The 23,651-nt window shown below is 38.8% G+C and overlaps 1 protein-coding gene across 5 annotated transcripts in view; it reads right to left on the bottom strand.

Annotated features, from left to right (window-relative positions):
- The window catches only part of NALCN (sodium leak channel, non-selective), a 345,832-nt gene that overhangs the window by 118,242 nt on the left and 203,939 nt on the right, over positions 1 to 23,651 (bottom strand). For all 5 annotated transcript variants that reach the window (XM_023218071.3, XM_023218072.3, XM_023218074.3 and 2 more), the window contains one exon: positions 16,895 to 17,032. In XM_023218071.3, coding sequence (XP_023073839.1) covers positions 16,895 to 17,032 — 138 coding nt within the window. The remainder of the gene's footprint in view (positions 1 to 16,894; positions 17,033 to 23,651) is intronic.

Genomic DNA, 23,651 nt, shown 5'->3' with positions numbered 1-23,651 from the left:
TAGTCAATACAGTTATACAGATTTATGTGATAAGATACATGCAGCCATTATAAATTCCCATTGTGGTAGCTACTCTGCAAGATTGTTCTAGCGTTGTTCTAGACTCCTGGTTCATGCTTTTGTGTAGTCCCCTTCCACAATGAATATGGCTGGCCTGTGTCATCAGCAGGCTGCAGAAATGATTGTGTGTGACTTATTAGGCTAGGCAATAAAAGACACTGTGTCTTTACCCTTGGTCTCTCCTGCTCTGATGGAAGCAGGTGCTATGTTGTGAGGATGCTCAAGCAGCCCTTTGGAGAGGTCCATGTGGTGAGGAACTGAGGCCTCCTGCCAACAGCCACTGGAGTGACCCATTTTGGAAACAGGCACTCCAGCCCTAGTGAAACTTCAAGGTGACTGCAGCTGTAGACAACATCTCAACTGCAACCTCTTAACACTTTGAACTAGAAACACCCAGCTAAGCCTGTCTCAGATTCCCAAATTTAAGAAACTCATTGAGATAATAAACGTCTACTTGCTGGTAGGCTTCTAATGTGTGGGTAATTTATTACATAGCAATAGATAACTAATACACTAGAGAATTTTTTTTTAACATAGTAGTTTCCATTTGTTTTTATTTCATTTTTAAAATTATACTTTAAGTTCTAGGGTACATGTGCACAACATGCAGGTTTGTTACACATATATACATGTGCCATGTTGGTGTGCTGCACCCATTAACTCGTCATTTACATTATGTGTATCTCCTAATGCTATCCTTCCCCCTTCCCCCTACCTGATAACAGGCCCAGGTGTGTGATGTTCCCCTTCCTGTGTCCAAGTGTTCTCGTTGTTCAATTCCCACCTATGAGCGAGAACATGCAGTGTTTGGTTTTCTGTTCTTGCAATAGTTTGCTCAGAATGACGGTTTCCAGCCACATCCATGTCCCTACAAAGTACACGAACTCATCCTTTTCTATGGCTGCATAGTATTCCATGATGTATATGTGCCACATTTTCTTAATCCAGTCTGTCATTGATGGACATTTAAGTTGGTTCCAAGTCTTTGCTATAGTGAATAGTGCCACAATAAACACATGTGTGCATGTGTCTTTATAGCAGCATGATTTATAATCCTTTGGGTATATACCCAGTAATGGGATGGCTGGGTCAAATGGTATTTCTAGTTCTAGATCCTTGAGGAATCACCACACTGTCTTCCACAATGGTTGAACTAGTTTACGGACCCACCAACAGTGTAAAACTGTTCCTATTTCTCCACACCCTCTCCAGTGCCTGTTGTTTCCTGACTTTTTAATGATCACCATTCTAACTGGTGTGAGATGGTATCTCATTGTGGTTTTGATTTGCATTTCTCTGACGGCCAGTGATGATGAGCATTTTTTCATGTGTCTGTTGGCTGTATGTATGTCTTCTTTTGAGACCTGTCTGTTCATATCCTTTGCCTGCTTTTTGATGGGGTTGTTTTTTTCTTGTAAATGTATTTGAGTTATTTGCAGGTTCTGGATATCAGCCCTTTGTCAGATGAGTAGATTGCAAAAATTTTCTCCCATTCTGTAGGTTGCCTGTGTACTCTGAAGGTAGTTTCTTTTGCTGTGCAGAAGCTCTTTATTTTAATTAGATCCCATTTGTCAATTTTGGCTTTTATTGCCATTGCTTTTGGTGTTTCAGATACGAAGTCCTTGTCCACCCCTATGTCCTGAATGGTATTGCCTAGGTTTTCTCCTAGAGTTTTTATGGTTTTAGGTCTAACATTTAAATCTCTAATCCATCTTGAATTAATTTTTGTATAAGATGTAATGAAGGGATCCAGTTTCAGCTTTCTACATACGGCTAGCCAGTTTTCCCAGCACCATTTATTAAATAGGGAATCCTTTCCCCATTTCTTGTTTTTGTCAGGTTTGTCAAAGATCAGATGGCTGTAGATCTGTGGTATTATGTCTGAGGGCTCTGTTCTGTTCCACTGGTCTATATATCTGTTTTGGTACCAGTACCATGCTGTTTTGGTTACTGTAGCCTTGTAGTATAGTTTGAAGTCAGGTAGCGTGGTGTCTCCAGCTTTGTTCTTTTGGCTTGGGATTGTTTTGGCAATGCGTGCTCTTTTTTGGTTCCATATGAACTTTAAAGTAGTTTTTTCCTATTCTGTGAAGACAGTCATTGGTAGCTTAATGGGAGTGGCATTGAATCTATACCTTTTTTCATGATATTGATTCATTCTTCCTATCCATGAGCATGGAATGTTCTTCCATTTGTTTCACGATATTGATTCATTCTTCCTATATTTTTTCACTATATTGAGTCATTCTTCCTATCCATGAGCATGGAATGTTCTTCCACTTGTTTGTGTCCTCTTTTATTTCACTGAGCAGTGGTTTGTAGTTCTCCTTGAAGAGGTCCTTCACATCCCTTGTAAGTTGGATTCCTAGGCATTTTCTTCTATTAGAAGGAATTTTTCTGGCGTTGAAAACACTTACATTATAATAGTAAATAAGACTATATAAATGGTAGAAGCACAACTATGCATATAATGGAGTAATAGAGAAAATGCTTGAAGGAGGTACTTTAGAAATATTAATGGTACTTGCTTTTGTGTATTGGAGCAATACATTTTTTCCTTTTTCTAAAAATTTTATGATTTTCTGATGTTTAAAAAATGTATGCTTCTTTTAGAACAGGTAAATAAAACAACAAAATAGTTTAATTTTTAAAAGTATTGTACTTTCTAGTCCCTCTTCAACTTTGAATTTTCTAAAGTCCCACATTCACTTGATCTTTTTCATTTCTAACTTTTATTTTTCATTTCAGTTTTCTTCTTAATGAATTATTCTCATTTGTTAATATTAGGTGGTTAAGCATGAAGGTCAGAAAGTTGAGATAATTCAGCCAGTGCTAGAGAAGTTATGCAGAAGTTAATGGCTAGCTCTTTTTCAATTTTAATGAGATATCAACATCATTAAATTGCGATGGGACATGCCTGGCTTGGGACAAATACCAGCACCCTTCTTTTCAACAGCCATGCCCTTTGGAGTCTTATCAGAGCTTGAAGAAGATACAGAATGATCTAGACTGGAGGGTTTTTATTAATATCACCATGACTAGTACACCACTGGTAACTGGTCATCAGGCTTATTCTGAACTAGACATGATTCCAAACTGCACATTTTAAAGTTCGCTCCATGTTCAGCCTATTTCCCAAGACCTTGATGACAGAAAGTAATATCAGAGGCAGAGTCTACCTTCCGTTGCCTTGATTTCTCACCCTGAATTCTGAGATGTTCACCTGCTGGTTTTCTTCTGCAGGATGGGGTATCTTACACCCTTTCTTTCACCTCTACGCACTGGAGCAGGCATTGCTCCGTCCTAATTTAATCAGGTTTCCTATCTCTCTAGTGAAAGTGCAAACACGAATCTATAAAAAGGGAGGTCGGAAGGGATCCTGTTCGCCTCCCTTTTCTTAGAGCATTTCCTTTATAAGACTTGGAATTGCAAATTCTTTCCCTTTCCGTTTGAGCTGTATATAAATACTTTTAAAAGCCAAATAAGCTTCTCACCAGTTCTACAACCTAAAAGAATGTTTTCCTTGAGGGCTGTCTCCTTGAAGTAACGTAAACATCAAGGAAGACAGAGCCTCCGTCTCCCCTTCTCCATGGAGGGTGGGAGTTTAGACATCTGGCTCCAAGTTGTAAACTTACCTACTTGTCACAGAAATATGAAAAGTTTTAATTTTCCTTTGGATAAAGGCAATCAGGTGCCACAGATGGCCACCCCAGTTACCAGGTGAATTTAGGATAAACTATATTTAACAAGTGGTGCTGTCAAGTCTTCTTGAGGACTAGTTATTTCTATTTTGAGAACACGTATGGAAAGTGGTGATATAAAAGAGGGAGGTATTTTCTGCCTCTGTGATTTCTTTAACAGATTGCCAGTGATGTGCATTGCAGCCTGTGTTAGTGCTTATTCAATAATAAAACTGGGCTTTCTCTCCTCTACCTTTAAGGAGAGGTTTCGTGGGTTGGCAGATTTTATTTTTAATTATATCCCCCAAACCAGACAGATGGCAGGCTACTTAAGGACAGCAAGGCTATGTTATTCGATTAAATTCGACAAACAGTTGATTGGACTCCATGGATGTGGGATGCACTGCCTGGTCAGAAACATAAATACGATATTGCACTCACTGCAATGATGTTTATCATTGAATTAAGCAGACACAGAAGAGAGCACTGTGCTTGGAGTCAGAGAGCTCAGGTAGCAAACAGGCTCTGCCAGCTATAAGCCACGTGGCAACTGCCAGCCCACAGTGAGTTCTGGTGCCCTCGTTTGTAAAATATTTAATAATAGCTCAACAAATTGCAGGTTTTTCTTTTCATTTAATTCTCCTCGAGCAACCCTGATGTGTAGTATAGCTATACAATGTCTGAAAATACACAGACACAAAATTAGTTATGCAAAGCTAAAATAAATGTCTTGGTTTTTCTACAAACGAGTTGAATTTGGTGCACAACCCCTCCATTTCTGTTGGTGGCTGGAAACATCATCTTGCTACATCAATTCCATTCAGTCCTTTCAAGCTCAGTTACATTTGAAAGAATGCTCCTTTTCTTGTTAGGGGGAGTTTAAGATCAAGGTTACCCACGACAAGCTGGGTAATGTGTCCTCCATCCCCCATCGGGGAACTCATGAGGCTGTATTGGGGGTTTGGGGCTTTCTCTCTGCTGACTTGGCCACCATCTCAGCTCCCAAAGCTAAGAGCTCTGATTCCCACTGATGTCCTCTGCGTGTGCTTCCAAGAGTACTGGAACACAGTGCACAGAGTTGGTGGCTTCAAACAACAGACATTTATTTGATCACAATCCTGGAGGCCAGAGTCCAAAATTGAGTTGTCGGCAAGACCACACTCTCTCCAAAGACCATGGGGGAGAATGCTTCCTTGTCTCTTCCAGCTACTGGTAGCCTCTACTGTCCCTTGGCTTGTGGTTTTGCAACACCAGTCACTTGGCCTTTATCTGCACAAGGCTTTCTGTGTCTTGTGCTCTTCTGTCTCTTACAAGGACACTTGTCATTGGACTTAGGGCTGACCCAGATAATCCAGGATGATCGCATCACAAGATCCTTAATTTAATTACATCTGCAAAGACCCTTTTTCCAATGAGGTCATGTTCATAGGTTCTGTGGATTAAGGCATGGTCATATCTTTTGCGGGGGCCCATTTAATTCACTGTACTCTCTGCCTGGTCTTTTCTTTTTGTTGAGACAGGGTCTCACTTTGTCACCTAGGCTGGAGTGCAGTGGTGCGATCTCAACTCACTGCAGCCTCCACCTCCTGGGCTCAAACGATCCTCCCATCTCAGGCTCCCAAGTAGCTGGGACTACAGGCACCTACCACCACGCCTGGCTACTTTTTTTTTTTTTTTTTTTTTGTATTTTTTGTAGAGACAAGGTTTCACCATGTTGACCAAGTGGTCTCGAACTCCTGAGCTCATGAGATCCTTGGATCTTGGCCTTCCAAAGTGCCAGGATTACAGGTGTGAGTCACCGTGCCTGGCTTCCACATGCTCTTTGGCTTGGGCTGCTGTTCCCACAACAGATGCATTTGCTGTCAACTCTCAGGGAAACTTAGAAAGAGCTGCCATTCCACTTGGAACTAATGGAGGCTTGCTCTTGTGGGATCTTCCTGGCCTTTCCACCTAGAACTCTCAGGTAGCTGCCCAACTCTGCCCAGGCTGCCCCTGGCCCATGTGGGGCCCCAGCAAGGTTCTTTCCCCATCAAGTTCCAAGAAGAATTAGGGTCAAGTCTTGGATGTCAAAACACACCTGGGTGGGTACCAACACTGCCGATGCCCCCAAGTGAGGTGTGTGGGCATCTCCCATGGAAACATGCTTTGTCTGTCTCTCCAGGGCTTTGTCTCTCATGCTCCATCCCAGAAATCAGTCTTATTTCTTCTCAGAAAGCAGAAATGTGAAAGAAAATTGGAGCACAGAGAGGAAGGGTGGCCACGCAAGTGTGAAGGAGGACCAGCAGAAATGAAGCCCCATCAGAATTCACACATTTAGTTCTGTACCATTTTGAAGCATTTAGACTTGGAGAGTCCATCTGGGCCATTGGCCAGGGGGGCATTTTCTGAACACTACTTATTGAAGATTGTGAGACAATGATAGAGCCCCAAGGATGCTCTCCAGAGCCACGCAGATGCCACGGAGAGGGCTGCTTTTGGGAAAAGAGCTGTGAGAAAGGCGTTCCAGGTGGCGTGCTCAGGGCCTGGTGAGTGAGTCTGGCCAGAGTCTGGCTTCCAGGCAGAGGGTTTGGAGGCTGGAGAGGAAGGCAGTATGGGCAGGCATCTTGAGTGCCACAGAGGTCATGGATAAGAGAGGGAGGCCGAAATAGTCACAAAATGTTGACATTAGTTTCTTTCTGCTAAATTTTTCCTTTTAAAAGTTCTGGGGTTAGGAGGCTGAGGCAGGAGAATCACTTGAATCCAGGAGTCAGAGGTTGCAGTAAGCCAGGATCGCGCCACTGCACTCCAGCCTGGTGACAGAGAGACTCCGTCTCCGGAAAAAAAAAAAAAAAAAAAAAAAGAAAAGAAAAGAAGAAAAAAAGAAAAAAAAAGTTCTGGGTTTTTTTGGTGTGTTTTCATTTTTAATGCATGTAATGCAGCCATTTAAAACTGGCTCAGCTGGGCGTGGTGGCTCATGCCTGTAATCCCAGCAGTTTGGGAAGCTGAGGCAGAATTGCTTGACCCCAGGAATTTGAGACAAGCCTGGGCAACCCCATCTCTCATTAAAAAAAAAAAAAGAAATCAGTCAGGTGTGATGGTGCATGCCTGTGGTCCTAGCTACTTAAGAGGAGGCTGAGGTGGGAGGATTTCTTGAGCCTGGGAGGTCAAGGCTGCAGTGAGCTGTGAATGTGCCACTGCACTCTAACCTGGGTGACAGAGCAAGTCCCTGTCTCCAAAAACTGAAAACAAACAACAACAACAACAACAAATAAACTGGCTCACTGAAATAGTAACTAGACAGGGTTAAGTACAGTTTGACAAAAGGTTATTAGACATGTGTTTTCTTACCTTGGTTAAACAAGAAACCAGTGTATTTTATACTTTTTCCTTGGGAGAAAGAGAGAAAAGCCACCCCCAGAGCAGAAGGACAGACAGAGTCACGGCATGCCAGCTGCACTGACCCCTCGTGGCAGATGCCTTTGATATTGGCTGTGGATGGGAGAAGGCAAGACTTCTAAAGGCAGAGCTTTGGCTTCTCCGGGTAAACTTTGTGGGACTTTGCAACAGGAAGGCCCAAACTTACAGAATTGAGAACAAACTCTTGGGGAGGGGGTTGGCAGCGAATTTAATAATGATATAGTGAAGTTTGAAGTTAGCTGGAAAGTAGCATAAACCTAATTTCATTCAGCAAATATCTTTGTTCAGGCAACATTTTTTTCAATTAATGTGACAATGGGGTGACAAAAGCACAAACTTTCAAAACAGAAACTGGTTCAAAATGTGTGTGTGTGGTGGGGGGCTTGGGTTTGCCCCTGAAGCCCTATTTGAATGTAGACTATCAGATTGGTCCTCATCTCCCTGTCCCTGGCATGTAGGACACTGTGATAAGGTGGCAACTGACACTCAGGGTGAGAGATGACTCAAGTCTGGCCCAAGGCTTTGGCTGTGTCTTTGCAACGGAAACAGAAGATTCAGGAGGTGCAGAGTGAGTCTGTAACTTACTGCCAGGAGGTGAGAATGACTTTGCGGTTCTTTCCTCACAGACTCTAATAAGGTGACAACCACCACTGTGATAAAGAGGTAGAGGTGGAGGAAGAATGGCAGCTTGGTGTCCAACATGTTTCATTTATGTTGTCAATGATACAGTATTTTCCTACAAACCCAGTGCAATGTGGATTTGGACTGAAAGAGCAGGTCGACCTGGGTGTCAGACACTTGCCAACACATGGTATAGAAAGTCAAGGGAATGGGTGACAAGCCCTCGTTCTGAAAGGAAGCACCATTTTTCAGTTCTGAGTGTTCTCATTTGTTCTGTTTTTACGGAAAGCTGAGGTAATGCTCATTAGCGATCAGAACCCATTACAGCGATGTCTGCCTGTTACTTTCAGTTAATGTTTGCCGACACTGCCACATGTTGCTGTGCCCAAAGGTTTTTCTATAGCCACTAAATGGGATGTACAGGTTTATATTAAAATGGTACTGATGTAATAACGGAATTTTACAGGACTTGCCACATTGAATCACAAGAGCGTCATCATATGTATGAAACACTTTTACCTTTGCGCTTCGACTGTTCTAAATTATGCAACTAATTTGCTTTGCATTATTTATTTCTTAATATTTCGATGTATGTGATATTTCTATTTATTTATTTATTGAGGCAGAGTCTCTGTCGCCCAGTCTGGAGTGCAGTGGTGAGATCTCAGCTCACTGCAACCTCCACCTCCCGGGTTCAAGTGATTCTCCTGCCTCAGCCTCTGAAGTAGCTGGGATTATAGGTGCCCACTACCACACCAGGCTAATTTTTGTGTGTTTAGTAGACACAGGGTTTTACCATATTGATCAGGCTGGTCTGGAACTCCCGACCTCAGGTGATCCACCTACCCACTTGGCCTCCCAAAGTGCTGAGATTATAGGGGGAGCCACCATGCCTAGCCTGATATTTCAATTTAGAATGCAACAGGACATACTCTCTCCCTACTTTTTTAGCAATATAATTTCAGGGGGAAAAGGCTAATGACATCACCTTTCATTTCCTCTTGAACTCTGCTAAGTACACATATGCTTTCAACACAGTGGTGTTTAGTTTGTACAATGCTATAAAAAAGAAAGTCAAATACATATTTTTTCATGCATTTACCACTCGGCACTTTTAACAGGTGTACAGCATTTGATCATATTAATATGCAACATAGTATTTGTCCTATTGTGTAATACACAACTGATGTATGTATCCACCTTTTAATTTTACGATCGATATTGATACATTATGAATCAGTGATGTCAATGAAAAAGTAGAGAATAACAATATATTTCGATATCTAATTCTTTACTATTTCCCTCAGATTACAATGCCCTTGGCTAAGAGGTGTTTAGCACTGACAATGCATTCAGTGTGGAGAATGCCACGTTACCAGGCCTGCGGAAGCCTGGGGAGTCTCTCTCAGAATATTTATGAATGACATCATTGAATTTTGACCTTTCAGCTTAGTGGATTTCAAAAGTGTAATTTTCCAGGTTCAATCTGGTGCCTGGACCAGGGTTTCACAGGTGTTTGATTTCTCTAATATTCCTTACGACTCTCCTCTTTCTCTAACACCTCCTTTTCTTCCTCTGCAACAACCCAGATTCACCTCAGTTAATGGTGTGCTAGTTATTTGCTATGTTTAAGTTTTATACATTTAACTACAGATATAAGTTTATTTTTCTATTTACCTACGATGAATTGCAGTCAAATTCAATAAATTACTGAAAGAGTTGCATTTACAAGTATAATTATTTCTTCCAATTTTGTGACACAAATCGTTTTATCCAACATAATGTAGTTCTCATTCTCTCAGAATAAGACTTTTGGATAAATATGATTCAAATAGCTGAAAAGTATGATTTATTTTTGCAAGAGGGCAGCCTTGTCGTTCACAATGGGTCTTCTGGTTGAAAATTTATCTCCCTGTGGCAACATATCCTATTTTACATTCTCTCTAACACTGTAGATAGCCATGACCTTACACTATATAGCTTTCCCTTTTCATCTTTACTTTTTATAAAGTTTAATTTTATGATTTTTTTTCCTTTTATATAGTTTAAAGATGGCCCTTTAGCTGAAATTTCACCTTTAATCTTATTTATTTCTTTGCTGTAACCTTCATTAATAATTTCTATCTTTAAATTATTTTCAAATATACAATAGAAACACAGCAGGAATTGATGTCCCACAATCTTGTGTTTTTCTTTTCCTCTTCACCATTTATAATCACCCTATCCTAAGCTGTCTTGCAGCCTGTAATATGAAACAATTTCACTTTTTATATGGGTCAACAAAAAGCCAAATGTAATCAGAGCAGTATAAAATGGGATACGTTCAGCACAGATGCACTTTTAAATGAATTCTATAAAATACACTTATTTAATTTATGCTTTGGAATGCCCATTTCTGTCAGCAAAATATGACTATTCTCAGCAAGCTGCCACTACGGAGGCAAAATCAAGAGATTGCTGTGTTAATTTCAGCACTTCAAAGGTGACAAAAAGACTACCCACAATGAACACTTAATTACATTTTCTCTCTTTTCAGTATTCACATCACCGGGCTTTCCTTTGAAACAGTAACAGACAGAAAAACATTGCAGGAAAAATGGAGTCTTTCAACTTGTTAGGTCTTCAATAGTTCTTATCCCCAAATCATTGGCAAGGGTGGGGAAAAGGATGCATTTAACAAGCATTCGATAAACTGCAATCAGTCAGGACAGAAATACAGAATGCATACCTGGCGGAAGAGAGAGATATTTGAAAGGGACAATACATGGTGGTTACGAATATGCATTTGCTATATACTTAAGCTTGATTTTCATTGTAGGCTGACAAATTGGTGCCCCGAGGGGTGATGAAATAGCCTGCTGTTCTTTATTCCAGAACAAGCTGCAACCACACATTCTGTTTTTCGCTGCTTGGCACATGCCTGTCCCTAAGAAGACTAAACCAGGAACTCACCAAGTTGTATGGCACCACTGTTCAGTGTGAACAAAAGACAAATCAGAGCTTGTATGTTTACATAGACTCCTTTTTTTCTCTTCTCACCCATTTGGGTTACAATGCTTTGTAGTATTTTGTAAGAAGAAACATACAATTAAACAAAAATGCTCATTTTAAGGTAAGTTCAGCTCTGAAGACAGGCTTATGGAATAGAGATTTTAACTTGTGAAGTTTAGTTTTTAGGGACATGCAATGTGCATATAACACAGACCTGTCACTCTCGTGTGTGTATTAATGTGTTAGTCCATAGACTATCTCCAGCTGTTTTACTGCCACTACTTCTGATATTTCACATAAGGGAGATTGGGAACAAGACGTTTATTATTGATCACATAGCAAGTAGCAATGTATATATGCCTCTCTTATCATTTGCATCTTTAGGCGTTTGAGCCACAGGTTTTATTTGTTTGTTGGTTAGCCTGTCTGTGTTCATTATTGCTAATTTCCAATTATTTGTAGACCCTAAGAGGACACGAATTAAACTCTTTCCCACTTTGGTCAGGACATAGGTTAGTACCTGCACTTGGTAGTAGAGGGTCAGTAAAACTGTATCAAATCAAATTGAACTCACTTGATAAAGCTCATTACAGTAACTGTTAGTCTAAGGGTATAAAGGAAAAGAAAAACAACTGCTGATCATGTTTTAAGCAAAAATTTTTGTGAACTGGGGAAGTGACTTCAGTATTAGACTTTTTTGGGTAGTATAGAAGTGATATTGTTTTAATTTAGTTATATAGTATTCCTTTTATTCAATTAATTATGTATCATTTAAAAATAACTTGTAAAAGTTTGAATAGTTTACTTTTTTGTTTCAGACTTCATAATTACACAAATCAAATATTCTAAAGCTTGTAGTTTCTCATATAAATCTGTTTGAGGAAATGGATTTGAGTTTTATTTAAACAGTATATTTCATCTAGCTTATGCTATATCTACAAAGTAGAGATGAGCTAAAGACTTAAAGATGAAAAACAAAAATTATAAACAATTAGAAGAAGATATAGGAGAATATTTGTATTACCTCAGGTGGGAAAGAATTTCTTAAGCATGAGTTCAAAAGAAATACAGACCGTTAGTGAAAAACCAATAGTTTTGGCCTAATTTGATCATTCCACAATGTATACGTGTATCCAGACATCACGTGGTACCCCATAAATACAGTAGGCCCCCCTTATCCACTGTCTCACTTTCTCTAGTTTCAGTTACCTGTGGTCAGCCACAGCATGAAAATATTAAGACACTTTGAAAAGGATAGAGAGATGGAGACAGAGAGAGAATGAGTATTCACATAACTTTTATTACAGTATATTGTCATAACTGTTCTATTTTGTTATTATTGTTGCTAATCTCTTACTATGCCTAATTTATAAATTATACTTTATCAAAGCTATGTATATATAAGAAAAGTATAGTATATATATGATGCTGTACTATCCATGGCTTCAGGTACCTACTGGTAATCTGGGAATGTTTCCCTCGGGGACAAAGGAGGACTACTATATACACAATTATTATTCGTTAACTAAAAATGAAATAAAAATACGTAGAATGTCAAAAGACATCACAGACAAACTGGAAGACAAAATACTGCCTAGGAGAGGATATTTGAGACACAGGTAATAGTCAAGAGATTAATATCCAATAAGCATCCTATAAATGAGTTAAGACAAATTAGTTTTTAGGAAAATAGGTAAAGCAAATGATGGAGTGAGTCACAGAACAAAGATGGTCAATAACCATAGTAAGAGGTGCTCCCTTGTTAATAATTACGGACATGCAAAAATGCAAGCCCAACTGGTACCACTGTTCACTCAGAAGATTGCCGAAACCTCACATGTCAAACAACGTGACGTCTAAGCGAGACTGTAAGAACACAGGAATTCTCAACGACTGCACTTGGGAGGGTAAAGTAGCACAATTTATCTATACAGCAGGAATCCACAGTGTTTTCTCAAAGGTGCAGACAGTAAACATTTTAAATGTTGAGGGTCATGAGGCAACACTGATATTATGCGGGTACTTGTATAACCATTAAATTATAGAAACCTTTTTTTGCTCACAGGTTGTATCATGCGGGTGGTGGGCTGGATTTGGTATCTGGGCTTGCAGGCCCCTGGTATAGAGCAATTTGGGCAGTACCTAAGACCTAAGCATTCTAATTTTGGACATATATTCTAGAGAAATTCACATAAGTGGGCACAATACATACATGTATTGCAGCATTATAAAAGCACAACCTTCGAAAACGGCCTAAATATCCATCAGAAAGGGAACTGATAAACAAATATGGCATATTCAGAGTCCATGAAGTACTACATGGCTCTCTATAATGATGACCAAATTAGCTTCATGTGTAGTAAGATAAAAAGATCTCAGCAAAAAATATCTGGTAAAAAACTTAACTGCAGAATATATGTTGAGTTTGATATCATTTATTCTAAAAATTGCTGCTACAAATAATTGATAAGGAGGGAAACACATGGCCATCTATAACTTGGCCCCAGCATGGGCTTACAGGGAGATAAATATGTAGTACCAGACCACTGCCCCATATATACACACACATATATACATATATACACACATATATACACATATTCTATGTATATATTATATGTATATATGTGTGTGTGTGTGTGTGTGTGTGTATATATATATATATTTTTTTGAGATGGAGTTTCACTCTTGTTACCCAGGTTGGGGTGCAATAGCATGATCTCAGCTCACTGCAACCCCCACCTCCCAGGTTCAAGTGATTCTCCTGCCTCAGTCTCCTAGTAGCTGGGATTACAGGTGCCCACCACCATACCTGGCTAATGTTTTGTATTTTTAGTAGAGATAGGGTTTCACCATGTTGGCCAGGCTGATCTTTAACTCTTGACCTCAGACGATCCACCTACCTCAGCCTCCCAAAGTGCTGGTCCTAAATACTATATTTTGAATGGATGCATATATGTGCGGGAAACCTGTGCATTTCATTGATTTTAAGATGCACATTTTCTTTCACCTTTTAAATCTGTGAAGTAGGGATGCACTTTATCCTCTATGTGTATAGTTTGTTTTTCTCTTTTGTGTTACACAAACTGAGTCTTCTTATGAATGCCAGAATGTTACATTTAGTGAAATATGTTTCAAAAATTGGAAAATGAATTAATATTAAAATTATCATAGTCATTGCCTGGGAGAAGAGGTATAGGGAAGGAGAGAAAGAAGGAAGAGTAGAAATTAATTCGGGAAGCGGCATTAATGATACCCTAATAAATGGTACTTTACTTGTATAAATTAAAAATATCTGAACATAATATAAATTTAACATTTATTAATATATGGCTTTACATGCACAAACTGTCTTATCTACACTTAAAAGGGTTCAGTTTTGGAGCTCTAAAACATCCTCAGAAATACAGAGTTAACTTGCAGATACATGATAACCTTGGAAACTGGGTGTACTGTGAAGGATTATCCTCACTTTCCGATACAAACAACAGAGAGATCAGGAAAGTTATCTGATTCTTCAGAAATCAGATATCGAGTGACCAGCGGAGCTAGAACCTGAATGTGGATTTTTGGACTCCAATTTCGTAGTCTTATACGACACCACATTTACCAAACTGTTCTCGTTAACATGTAGACGTCTGAATTCTCAATTGCCTTACAGACTTTTGAAAAAGTGTGAATAAAAGAACAAATTATTTCAATTTTCAGTTTTAACTTACAACTGTTTTTTGAAAATTGCAATTAAAAAAGTTAGAACAGATATTTTGGGTAGACACTTAAATCAGTAAACGGAAAGAGTGGAATTAGAGATTGGTTTTCATCTTGTGCTCTGTGGATTCCTGAAGCCTCAGGTGAACCCCAGGAGTCCTTGGATGAACTTTAAGTATTTTATAACCAATGCCATATTTTAGCCCATAAAGAAGATTTAAATTACCCGAGAAGGCTATATACCAGTTTTAATATTTTATTTTATCGTATCAGTTACCCTAGTAGAATTTTCACTTGAAAAAATATTACTTTACTAAATAATTTAATAGGCTAGATTTTTTTCTTTCAGCTTTCATATTTTATGCCTCTGATTCAAGAATCAAACGTATATCTGAGTGTGAAACATTTTCAGTGAGGAAAGTAAATGATTATGTTGCTTTATTAGGAAAACAATTCGGTTGATTACTATAAAATAATTAGATTGATGTTCCCTGACACAGATGATTTCAATCAAATCTATCCTGCATTTAAGCCACAATCAACAGTCTGAGCAACTCCATTGTTTTAGAGTAACTTAAACACATAGTGCTTAATAAACTTAGTTGAACGCGTGAATGATGAGTAAATGAATGGATGAATGAATAAATGGCACAGGCTTAAGAGAAAACCAAACACCGCATGTTCTCACTCATAGGTGGGAACTGAACAATGAGCTCACTTGGACTCGGGAAGGGGAACATCACACACTGGGGCCTATCATGGGGAGGGGGGAGGGGGGAGGGATTGCATTGGGGAGTTATACCTGATATAAATGATGAATTGATGGGTGCTGATGAGTTGATGGGTGCAGCACACCAACATGGCACATGTATACATATGTAACAAACCTGCACGTTATGCACATGTACCCTAGAACTTAAAGTATATATAAAAAAAAAAAAAAAAAAAGTCCTGGAAGGGAAGATGCAAAGACATCAGGTCTAAGTGTTGTGCAGACACTAGCACAGCCAGATTCGGCTCTGCAAGCCAGGCTTCCATTCCTACTGCACAGTGTTCCTGCCTTTTGTGAATGTTTAAAAAGTCAGCTCCACGTACAAAAAGGCCAGAACTATGTCTGTGCAGTTCTACTGTTTGAGTCCATGACTTCACACCATGTAACAATGCATTCTCATAAACTTTGCGGTGGACATGTCTTAGTTTGGAAAGCCTCTGTCTGTCTATAGCAAACACAACTTCTAAGTTATATCTAGTTTATCAAGGACTTATTTCATTCATGGATATTTAGAATTAAAACTGACCTTAGAGATTATATGTACTTTGTTTTATGTGAGTGATTCTTTGGCAGCAGTTTGACTTGACAAAGACATTTTTCAGACAACTTTAAACTTCATTATCCAGGGAAGCAGTAATAAGTAGCTGCAAGACTAAGGGCCAGATCTAGATCAGACAGACCTGGGAACACTCTGGTCATATTTACATTCCCTGTGACATTGGATAAATCAGTAAACTCTTCCGAGCCTCAGTTTTATCATCTGTTAACTGGGAATACTATCTAATTGGGTGTTCCAAAGATTAGCAATAATACGGTAAGATATTTTGTAACTGTGAGACATATTGCCAAAAACAATAGTAGTAGTTGTTTTTATTTCTTGTGTTCCTGATAAAGGGAAACATTTGAGTCCTCAACTTGGAACTTCTAACGTAATATTATAACTTAGGTTTGCTTCTTAAATATGAACAAATTTATTACATAGAGATGTGCATTTGGTATTACATTCCTTCGTAAGTCATAGGCTGCATTTTGTAACATTTTTTCTTTGTTTTTAATGGAAGTACATTGAAGAGAAAAATCTGCTTGTGTGACAGAAGTCGGTTCTTACTGGACTTTGGTATTCCATTTTCCTGTGCTTTTACAATATTTGCAGCGATGTGTTTTATTTTTTTCCATGTTTTTTTTTCAGTCGCACATAGCACAAAAACACTGTGCTGATTTCTAATTAACTGACTGCACCCTGAGGTCTACAGCTTCTGTCTTCAGTTTAATTACAGCTGTGAAGAGGATGCAGTGAAATTGAAGACAGTGTCTCTACATGAGAAAAAATAATAATAATGGAATTCTGGTTTGATCCTGAGATCATCTAGATGTGAATGCTTGGGGATACTTAAATTGGTATGTAAATGTGAGATTTTCATTTTGTTCTGTCTTGTTTTCCCTCTTGCAAACACTGGTACCTGATGGAGAAAATTTCTAACTTAACAAATCAAGCAGTTCTTTGATATGTAGAAACTTAGAATGGAAGGAGGGATCTCATCCAACCAGACTAGTCTGCATTAGTCCTTTGGCTCCCATTTTGAAATTGACCCAATAGGCCAAGTATCTGTTGATGCTCATCCCCCATTATAAAATCCAAGATATAATTGAAAAGAAATGCTAAACTCACCAGAGTGGCAAAAAGATGATAGAGAATGAAATAGATGGCAACTACAGGTGCCCACATATGTCCCACAGCATTTAGAGTTTGGTCCATTACGTCCACCCATCCTTCCTGGGTGAGGATCTGGAACATGGACATAAATGCCTAAGAGGAAAAGAACAAAGGTATTACACACTAGCTTTAGGCTTGCATACAACTTCAAATTAGCATGTGATGTTTGAAGACTTTGATCTCAATATTATTAATTTTTATCTGATTGATCAGGGCAAGAACAGTCTTGATTCAACACATAGGAAAGGTATGAGACTAAAGATCTTAAAAATGTGACATTTAACTATTTGATGTAGAATAAGAAAATAATTACCCTGAATTAAAATTAGTTTTGTTGGCAGTAAATACTGTTGAGCAAATTAGAAACAAATTCAACATCTTTGATTTTTGCTGTTATTTTTTTTTCCTTTCAGCAAGCTATCTAACATTTTCAACAGATTACTTTTTTTTGTTCCTGCTGCTAAGAGAAACTTATTTTTATAGTGAATTATATTTGTCTAAAGCATATAAAAGAGCAATAACCTTAATTTTATTTTTATAGTATCCATCTATCATATTATTTTAGCTATCATATTAAAGACACGTGACTCTTTAAAAAATAAATATTTCTAAGTGACATTGCCACACTGAACAGCTTAAAGAGAAACACATTTTTCATGATTTTAAAAAAGTTTCAAGGCACAGGGGCAAGATCACGGAAGAAACCAAGACCAAAAAAACAAAAATTAAATAAAGAAATAAAAAATAGAGCATTCCAACAAAAGCCAGCCAAGCTAAAAGTCTCATTGTCTTTCTGCCAAGATCTTTGACTAGTTTCATTCTTACATATTTTTCTAATTAAATATATGTGTATCCATGAATCTCCAACTCATGTATCCTATACACGTTAGTAGTCAATAAATACTTTTTAATGAGACTATGATGGTATCTGGAACAAGTTGCCCACTGGAGTCTAGTGACTCTTTAAAAACATCTTTATAGGCTTAAGTACAATAAAGACATACATTGAATTCTCGGATATTGGGATTCCAATAAATGAAGTCCAGGATAATGCAAAGATGGACTGAGACCAAGACAGAAACCCAGTTACACTAGACTAGAGGACCTAAAGATATACCTAATCTGGTAAAGATGATCTAATCTGATTCTTTTTTTTCTTTTTTTTTGAAGATAAGGAAAATGATGCTCACAGATGCCAAGTGATTATCCCAAAGTCACTCTATTAGTTTCTGGCATGAATAGAAGTAGCACCAGGCATTAGGACTCCAAAGTGAGTACTTTTCCAAAAAGTGCATCCTGCATTCAGTGAAGTCTACCCAGGATCTACGCAGGCATAATTACATAGTAATCTGAGTATAATTTTCACACTTGATCTTAGCCAAAAGGCTGAGAAGCAACCTAAGTGCAATTTCTGTCAGTAAGGATAATAAACTTTCTTAGAAGTACACTGTTCAAGGCCCAGAACACAGTGGACCTATTTGAAAAAGGAGCCATTAATTGTTAAATGAACCATGAACTAGAAGATAAGTTCCTCCACTTACCCCTTGTCTGTGTGCAAAGTAATTATCTTTACCTTGAGTTGATTTTTCTATAATCTCATTATCTTACAAAGTGTTTTGTTCATGAAAATATGAAGTATGTTGTTATTGATTCTTGACCCCAGCACCACCAAGGGCAATATACTATTTTTCTTGCCATGGTGCCCAAGAGACGGCCACTCTCTGCAAAAAGTATTCCTTCTAAAATTGCTTTTGAGAATTTTTCAACACATCACTATCCTTATTTCAGAAGTTACCACTGAGGGCAATTATTTGTTTCCTGTATTTTTTTTCTCTTGAATATTTATTGTATCCAAAGGTGAGGAACACAAATTCCAAAGATGATTTCCATAAAAATATGAGATTGCTGTATGTTTTAAAATGAAGTTGTCAGTGTGAAAACATGTACATATCCTAAAGATTCAACAGCAATAGGTGAAGAGTCAAAATGCCTGCCAGTATAAAAGAAATTTCACTGGACATGGCATTCTTTCCCCAAAAGCAGCAGAACAGCTCATGATGAAGCCCAACAGATTTATTTTGGAATCTGGAGACTAAAAATGTAGGTGCACCTTTCAGTTGTCTTGGGCATGAACCAGCTGATGTTTTTTCATCTGCTGCATTACATTTGATCAACACAGCTATTATGTGGTCAGTAGATGCTTGGGAACGTGGAGCTATGGGATTGTAATCTGTTGTCATGAGATAAGCGATGTGGGCAAGAACGCTGGGGTTATCCTCTTTTCATTTCAGAGTCTCAGGAGAAAAAAAATCTAATTTCCACACAGCTCAACCACCTGAAAGCTCATATTGTGAGATGCACTAAATTATATTTGCGAACAAAGCTTTTTGTGACAATGGGATTTGTGTGTTTCTAGCTGCTGAAATGAATAAACCAATGAAAGGTAGTGCCAACAAATACTTCTATTAGAGGCTGAAAATTAACTTGTGTCCTGCTTGAAGGGTACCTTGTCAGTTTTGAGATTTTTATCCAGAAATTTAAATTCAAATGATAGTGTGCTTGAGATAGTGACTCAAGTGCACTTACTGACTTACATTGTCCGTAGGGCCTGTGCTCTTTATTTATTCAAACAAGGATTATTAGTGGCTCCTAAAGGTCTGATGCATTGGGGATCGAGCGTAGTAAGACATGGTTTTTTTCCCTTAAGAACCGTATAATCAAGACGGGAAGAAAAAGATGAACAGGATCAATTCTCAAAAAGGAAGAATATTGGCCGGGCGCGGTGGCTCACGCCTATAATCCCAGCACTTTGGGAGGCCAAGGTGGGCAGATCACTTGAGGTCAGGAGTTCCAGACCAGCTGGCCAACAAGGTGAAATCCCGTCTCTACTAAAAATACAAAAGTTAGTTAGGTTTGGTGATGGGTGCCTGTAATCCCAGCTACTTGGGAGACTGAGGCAGAAGAATTGCTTGAACCTGGGAGGTGGAGGTTTCAGTGACCTGAGATTGTGCCACTGCACTCCAGCCTGGGCAACAGAGCAAGACCCCATCTCAAAAGAAAAAAGAAAATAAAAAGAAAGGAAAGAATATTAACTATGGTGTGTAAGCAAAATACGGTAAAACTACTGAGGGACAACAGAGAAGAGCCAATTTAGTCCTCTTGGATGAACCAAGAAAAGTTTTGGGAAAATAAGAGCAACTGACCTCAGTAATGCAGAGAAGCAGGGTTTCAGTGGAAAGAAGGCAGAGAGGAAGGTGTTTCTCTGAACTACCTATTAGCATGTTTTTCCATTTTTCTGCCCTGGTTTTCTTTACTGGTTTTATTTTATTTACTGGTTTTCTTTTTATTTTCTTTACTGGTTTCCAGCAACTCTTTACAAATTAAGAAAACCCATCTTTTATCGGCGATGTACGTTCAAATGCATTTTCCCCTATACATTTCTTATATTTTTGCAAAGATCAGTTTTACATTTCAGTGTGGTCTAATTTGTCATTCCTTTGTAAGTGTTTTTATTTTGCTTAAAAAGACTTCTCTCACTGCATGATTAGACAGAAATTTACCCGTGGTTTTATGCAGTAGTTTTACACTTTCCTTGTTTTATTATTTTAAACATGTTGAACCTGAAGTGGCTGTTTAAATCAGTTTAAGTCTGAAATTTATTTTGGTATAAGTAATGAGACAGGAAGTTTTTGTTTTCACTTCTGATGGTGTTATGCCTATCCCTATTTAAGATTTCTTGATTTATCCACTTCAGATACAGACTTCTGCTATGATATGTGAAGATTTCATTCAGCCACAACACCTCTCCCCACTTCCCTTACCCACTCCTCAATTTGTATGTAAATCTCGATTGCTTTTTCCATCAAACTAGAAATACTTGACCCCTTCCAGGGTGAGATGAAGTTATTACACCGCCACCTGTCAGGTCACCTTTTCTCTCTGCTTTCATTTTCCATCTTGTGTCGTGTATACATTTACATCCTCAAGTTTGACTTTAGATAGATAGATAGATAGATAGATAGATAGATAGATAGATAGACAGACAGATAGATAGATTTTTTTTTTTTTTTTTGAGATGGAGTCTCGCTCTGTTGCCCAGGCTGGAGTGCAGTGGCCGGATCTCGGCTCACTGCAAGCTCCCCCTCCGGGGTTCACACCATTCTCCTCCCTCAGCCTCCGAGTAGCTGGGACTACAGGCGCCCGCCACCACACCCGGCTAATTTTTTGTATTTTTAGTAGAGATGGGGTTTCATCGTGTTAGCCAGGATGGTCTCGATCTTCTGACCTCTGCCCGCCTCAGCCTACCAAAGTGCTGGGATTACAGGTGTGAGCCACCGCGCCTGGCCAGACAATATCTACATTTGTTTTTTCTATTGTAATTGGGTCGTCTGTGCTTCTCAGCAAGTTGACAAGCAGCATGTTGATAGTCAACGTTTCCTATGAAGACACTGCTCACTGTTGCTCCAGGTAATGTTCTAAAATTACATTCCCCCTCCGAGACTCTGATATACTGACATGTAACGTATTAGACAGTAAATGGTCAAGGTCAAACGGAACCTTTCTTACTTTCCATTAATTGCTCAGCATCTGGGCCAATTTAACTCACGCTATTTGAGCCATTGTTAATGCAATTTTTGGTTTGGTTTTGTTTTTGCTGAGATTTTCTGTTTCTCACATGTCCTATTGGGAAAATCAATATATTCTTTCTTTCTTCTACCTCAAGTAGCTTCCATATTCTCAGGCATTACACTTATCATTCAGAATAAACCCTTCTTACTATTCTATAGATGTTCTACTTTAAACCATCAATTGCCCAGAAACCATTTGATTCTTAGTCTCATAGATAGTGTTCTTGAGGTCCTCTCACCACCTGTTCTAATTTGAATGAATTTCTTTCTAGACTGGTTCCACAGTTGCCATAATTTCCACTTTTAACAGTATTATCTAGATCTTTTCTTCTTTCTAATACAGTGGCAGAGAATTATTCCAAATATCTCATTCCACTCATTAGTGTCCTTTTTCAATTTATCAATAGGTTTTCTTCTCTGTGTTTTACGGTCTCAGTAATGAGGAGAGGGGTACAGGGAGAGAAGTATTAGCTGAGGCTGTGTATGGACGATTACGCTTGAAATATCAGACTTCAGATATTTCTTCAATTCAGGTAGATTCAGGCAATCTTTATTGCAGCCAGAACTAATCAGTCCTAAGTGTTCACTTCCCCAAACTCACTGGCCTCGCTCTAGCTATCATTCCCACTCGTCTGACTCCAGGGGAGGGAGAAGTCAATGTCCTCCTGTTGGTTTTGGTTCTCTGTATGGGTGAATAGCACAACTCCTGGGCTTTCGACACCCCTCTTCATCCTGAGCCTCCTGTACTCTTGAACCTGCTGCTTTCATCTCGTCATGTTTTCATTATGCTACATTTCTGTAGCAGAATGGGAGATGATTCATTTTCAGAAGATAAGATATTTTGCCTTCACTCTCAAGCCTTCTCAGCTGAAAAAAATAAAAATGGTGAGCTCTAGTGGATTATTTTGCCTCTGGAATAAGTGGCTTCTACCCATAAGTGGTTCTTATCACTTTCCAGGGCTCTGCATAGCCCTTGGCCAGAAACTTCACAGACTGGAGGATTTGAGTATATTATTTAGTGCTTTTCCAACTTTTTTTCTTCTTAACTTCTTCTTCTAGAAGACAGTCTTAAGGGATGAGCCTAGAGTGTTCTAGGCTCTCTCTCATTCTCTTCTCCTCCTCCTTCATCTTTCTCTTCTTATCTTTCCTCCTAGCTGCTTTTCAAGGAAAACAGCATGAAATTGTAGCTCTTCCTTACTGCGGTTATGCTGGTGTAATTTTCTCAGGTCATTTTATTCATTTCCTTAGGTTTTAGGGGCAGAGAAGTGGGTAATTTTGCTCTATTTTTCTATTTTACCCCTCAAGTCCAAACTTATACACATAAGTAGGGGTAAACAACTGTGTTTACAAGTGCTATTTTGTTTGCTGCTAGTAACATCATCACATATTAAACATCACTATACAGGTCAGTCACTGTTAATACTGCAGATACCTCCCTGCTGATAACTGCACCAGGGATGAATAGTTTACTTAAGAATGGTCCAGTTTGCTATGAGGTGATCAGGACCAAGCAACCCTACCCTGCCAGGGAAGAATTAAGTAAATCAAAAGCATCTCCAGTGAATTTCAATGGAAAGCTATGAAGAAAAATCAGATTGCCAACAGTAGACTCTGGAAGTGAACAAATGAATGGAGATCAGCCACACAGTTGAGTGGGGCAACAAAAGGGAAATTACAAAGTCAAAGTTGTCAGCACATTGATGTTCCCAGGAATCAGTCTCTGCACGAACAGAATTTAAGTGGCAAAGAAAATGTATTGAATAAACAGACTGCAATGATTTTCATCTAATGGAGAAGAAAGATTTTGAAAACCGTAAGCTGAGTTCAGTTCTTCTTTCTAATTAGACTGTATCATCTTCCTTGGATATATGAGAACAGGGTGAGAACCAGAGAGTAGAGGGTGAAAGCACAACAGGAGAGTGTGAGGAAGAGAAATGTCACAGGGATGCTCCAGGTGAAAACACAGAGAAAAGCGGTACACTACAGAGCCACAAAATCCAATGCCAGCCCTTTGCATGCTCCTTTGCTGGTTTCTCCTCAATTTCCTAATGCCTAAATGTTGCAGAGCTTCAGGGCTTGACCTC

The sequence above is a fragment of the Piliocolobus tephrosceles genome, chromosome X, assembly GCF_002776525.5.
Source record: "Piliocolobus tephrosceles isolate RC106 chromosome X, ASM277652v3, whole genome shotgun sequence".
NCBI classification, from domain to species: domain Eukaryota; kingdom Metazoa; phylum Chordata; class Mammalia; order Primates; family Cercopithecidae; genus Piliocolobus; species Piliocolobus tephrosceles.
This window is presented reverse-complemented; position numbering and strand designations above follow the sequence as displayed.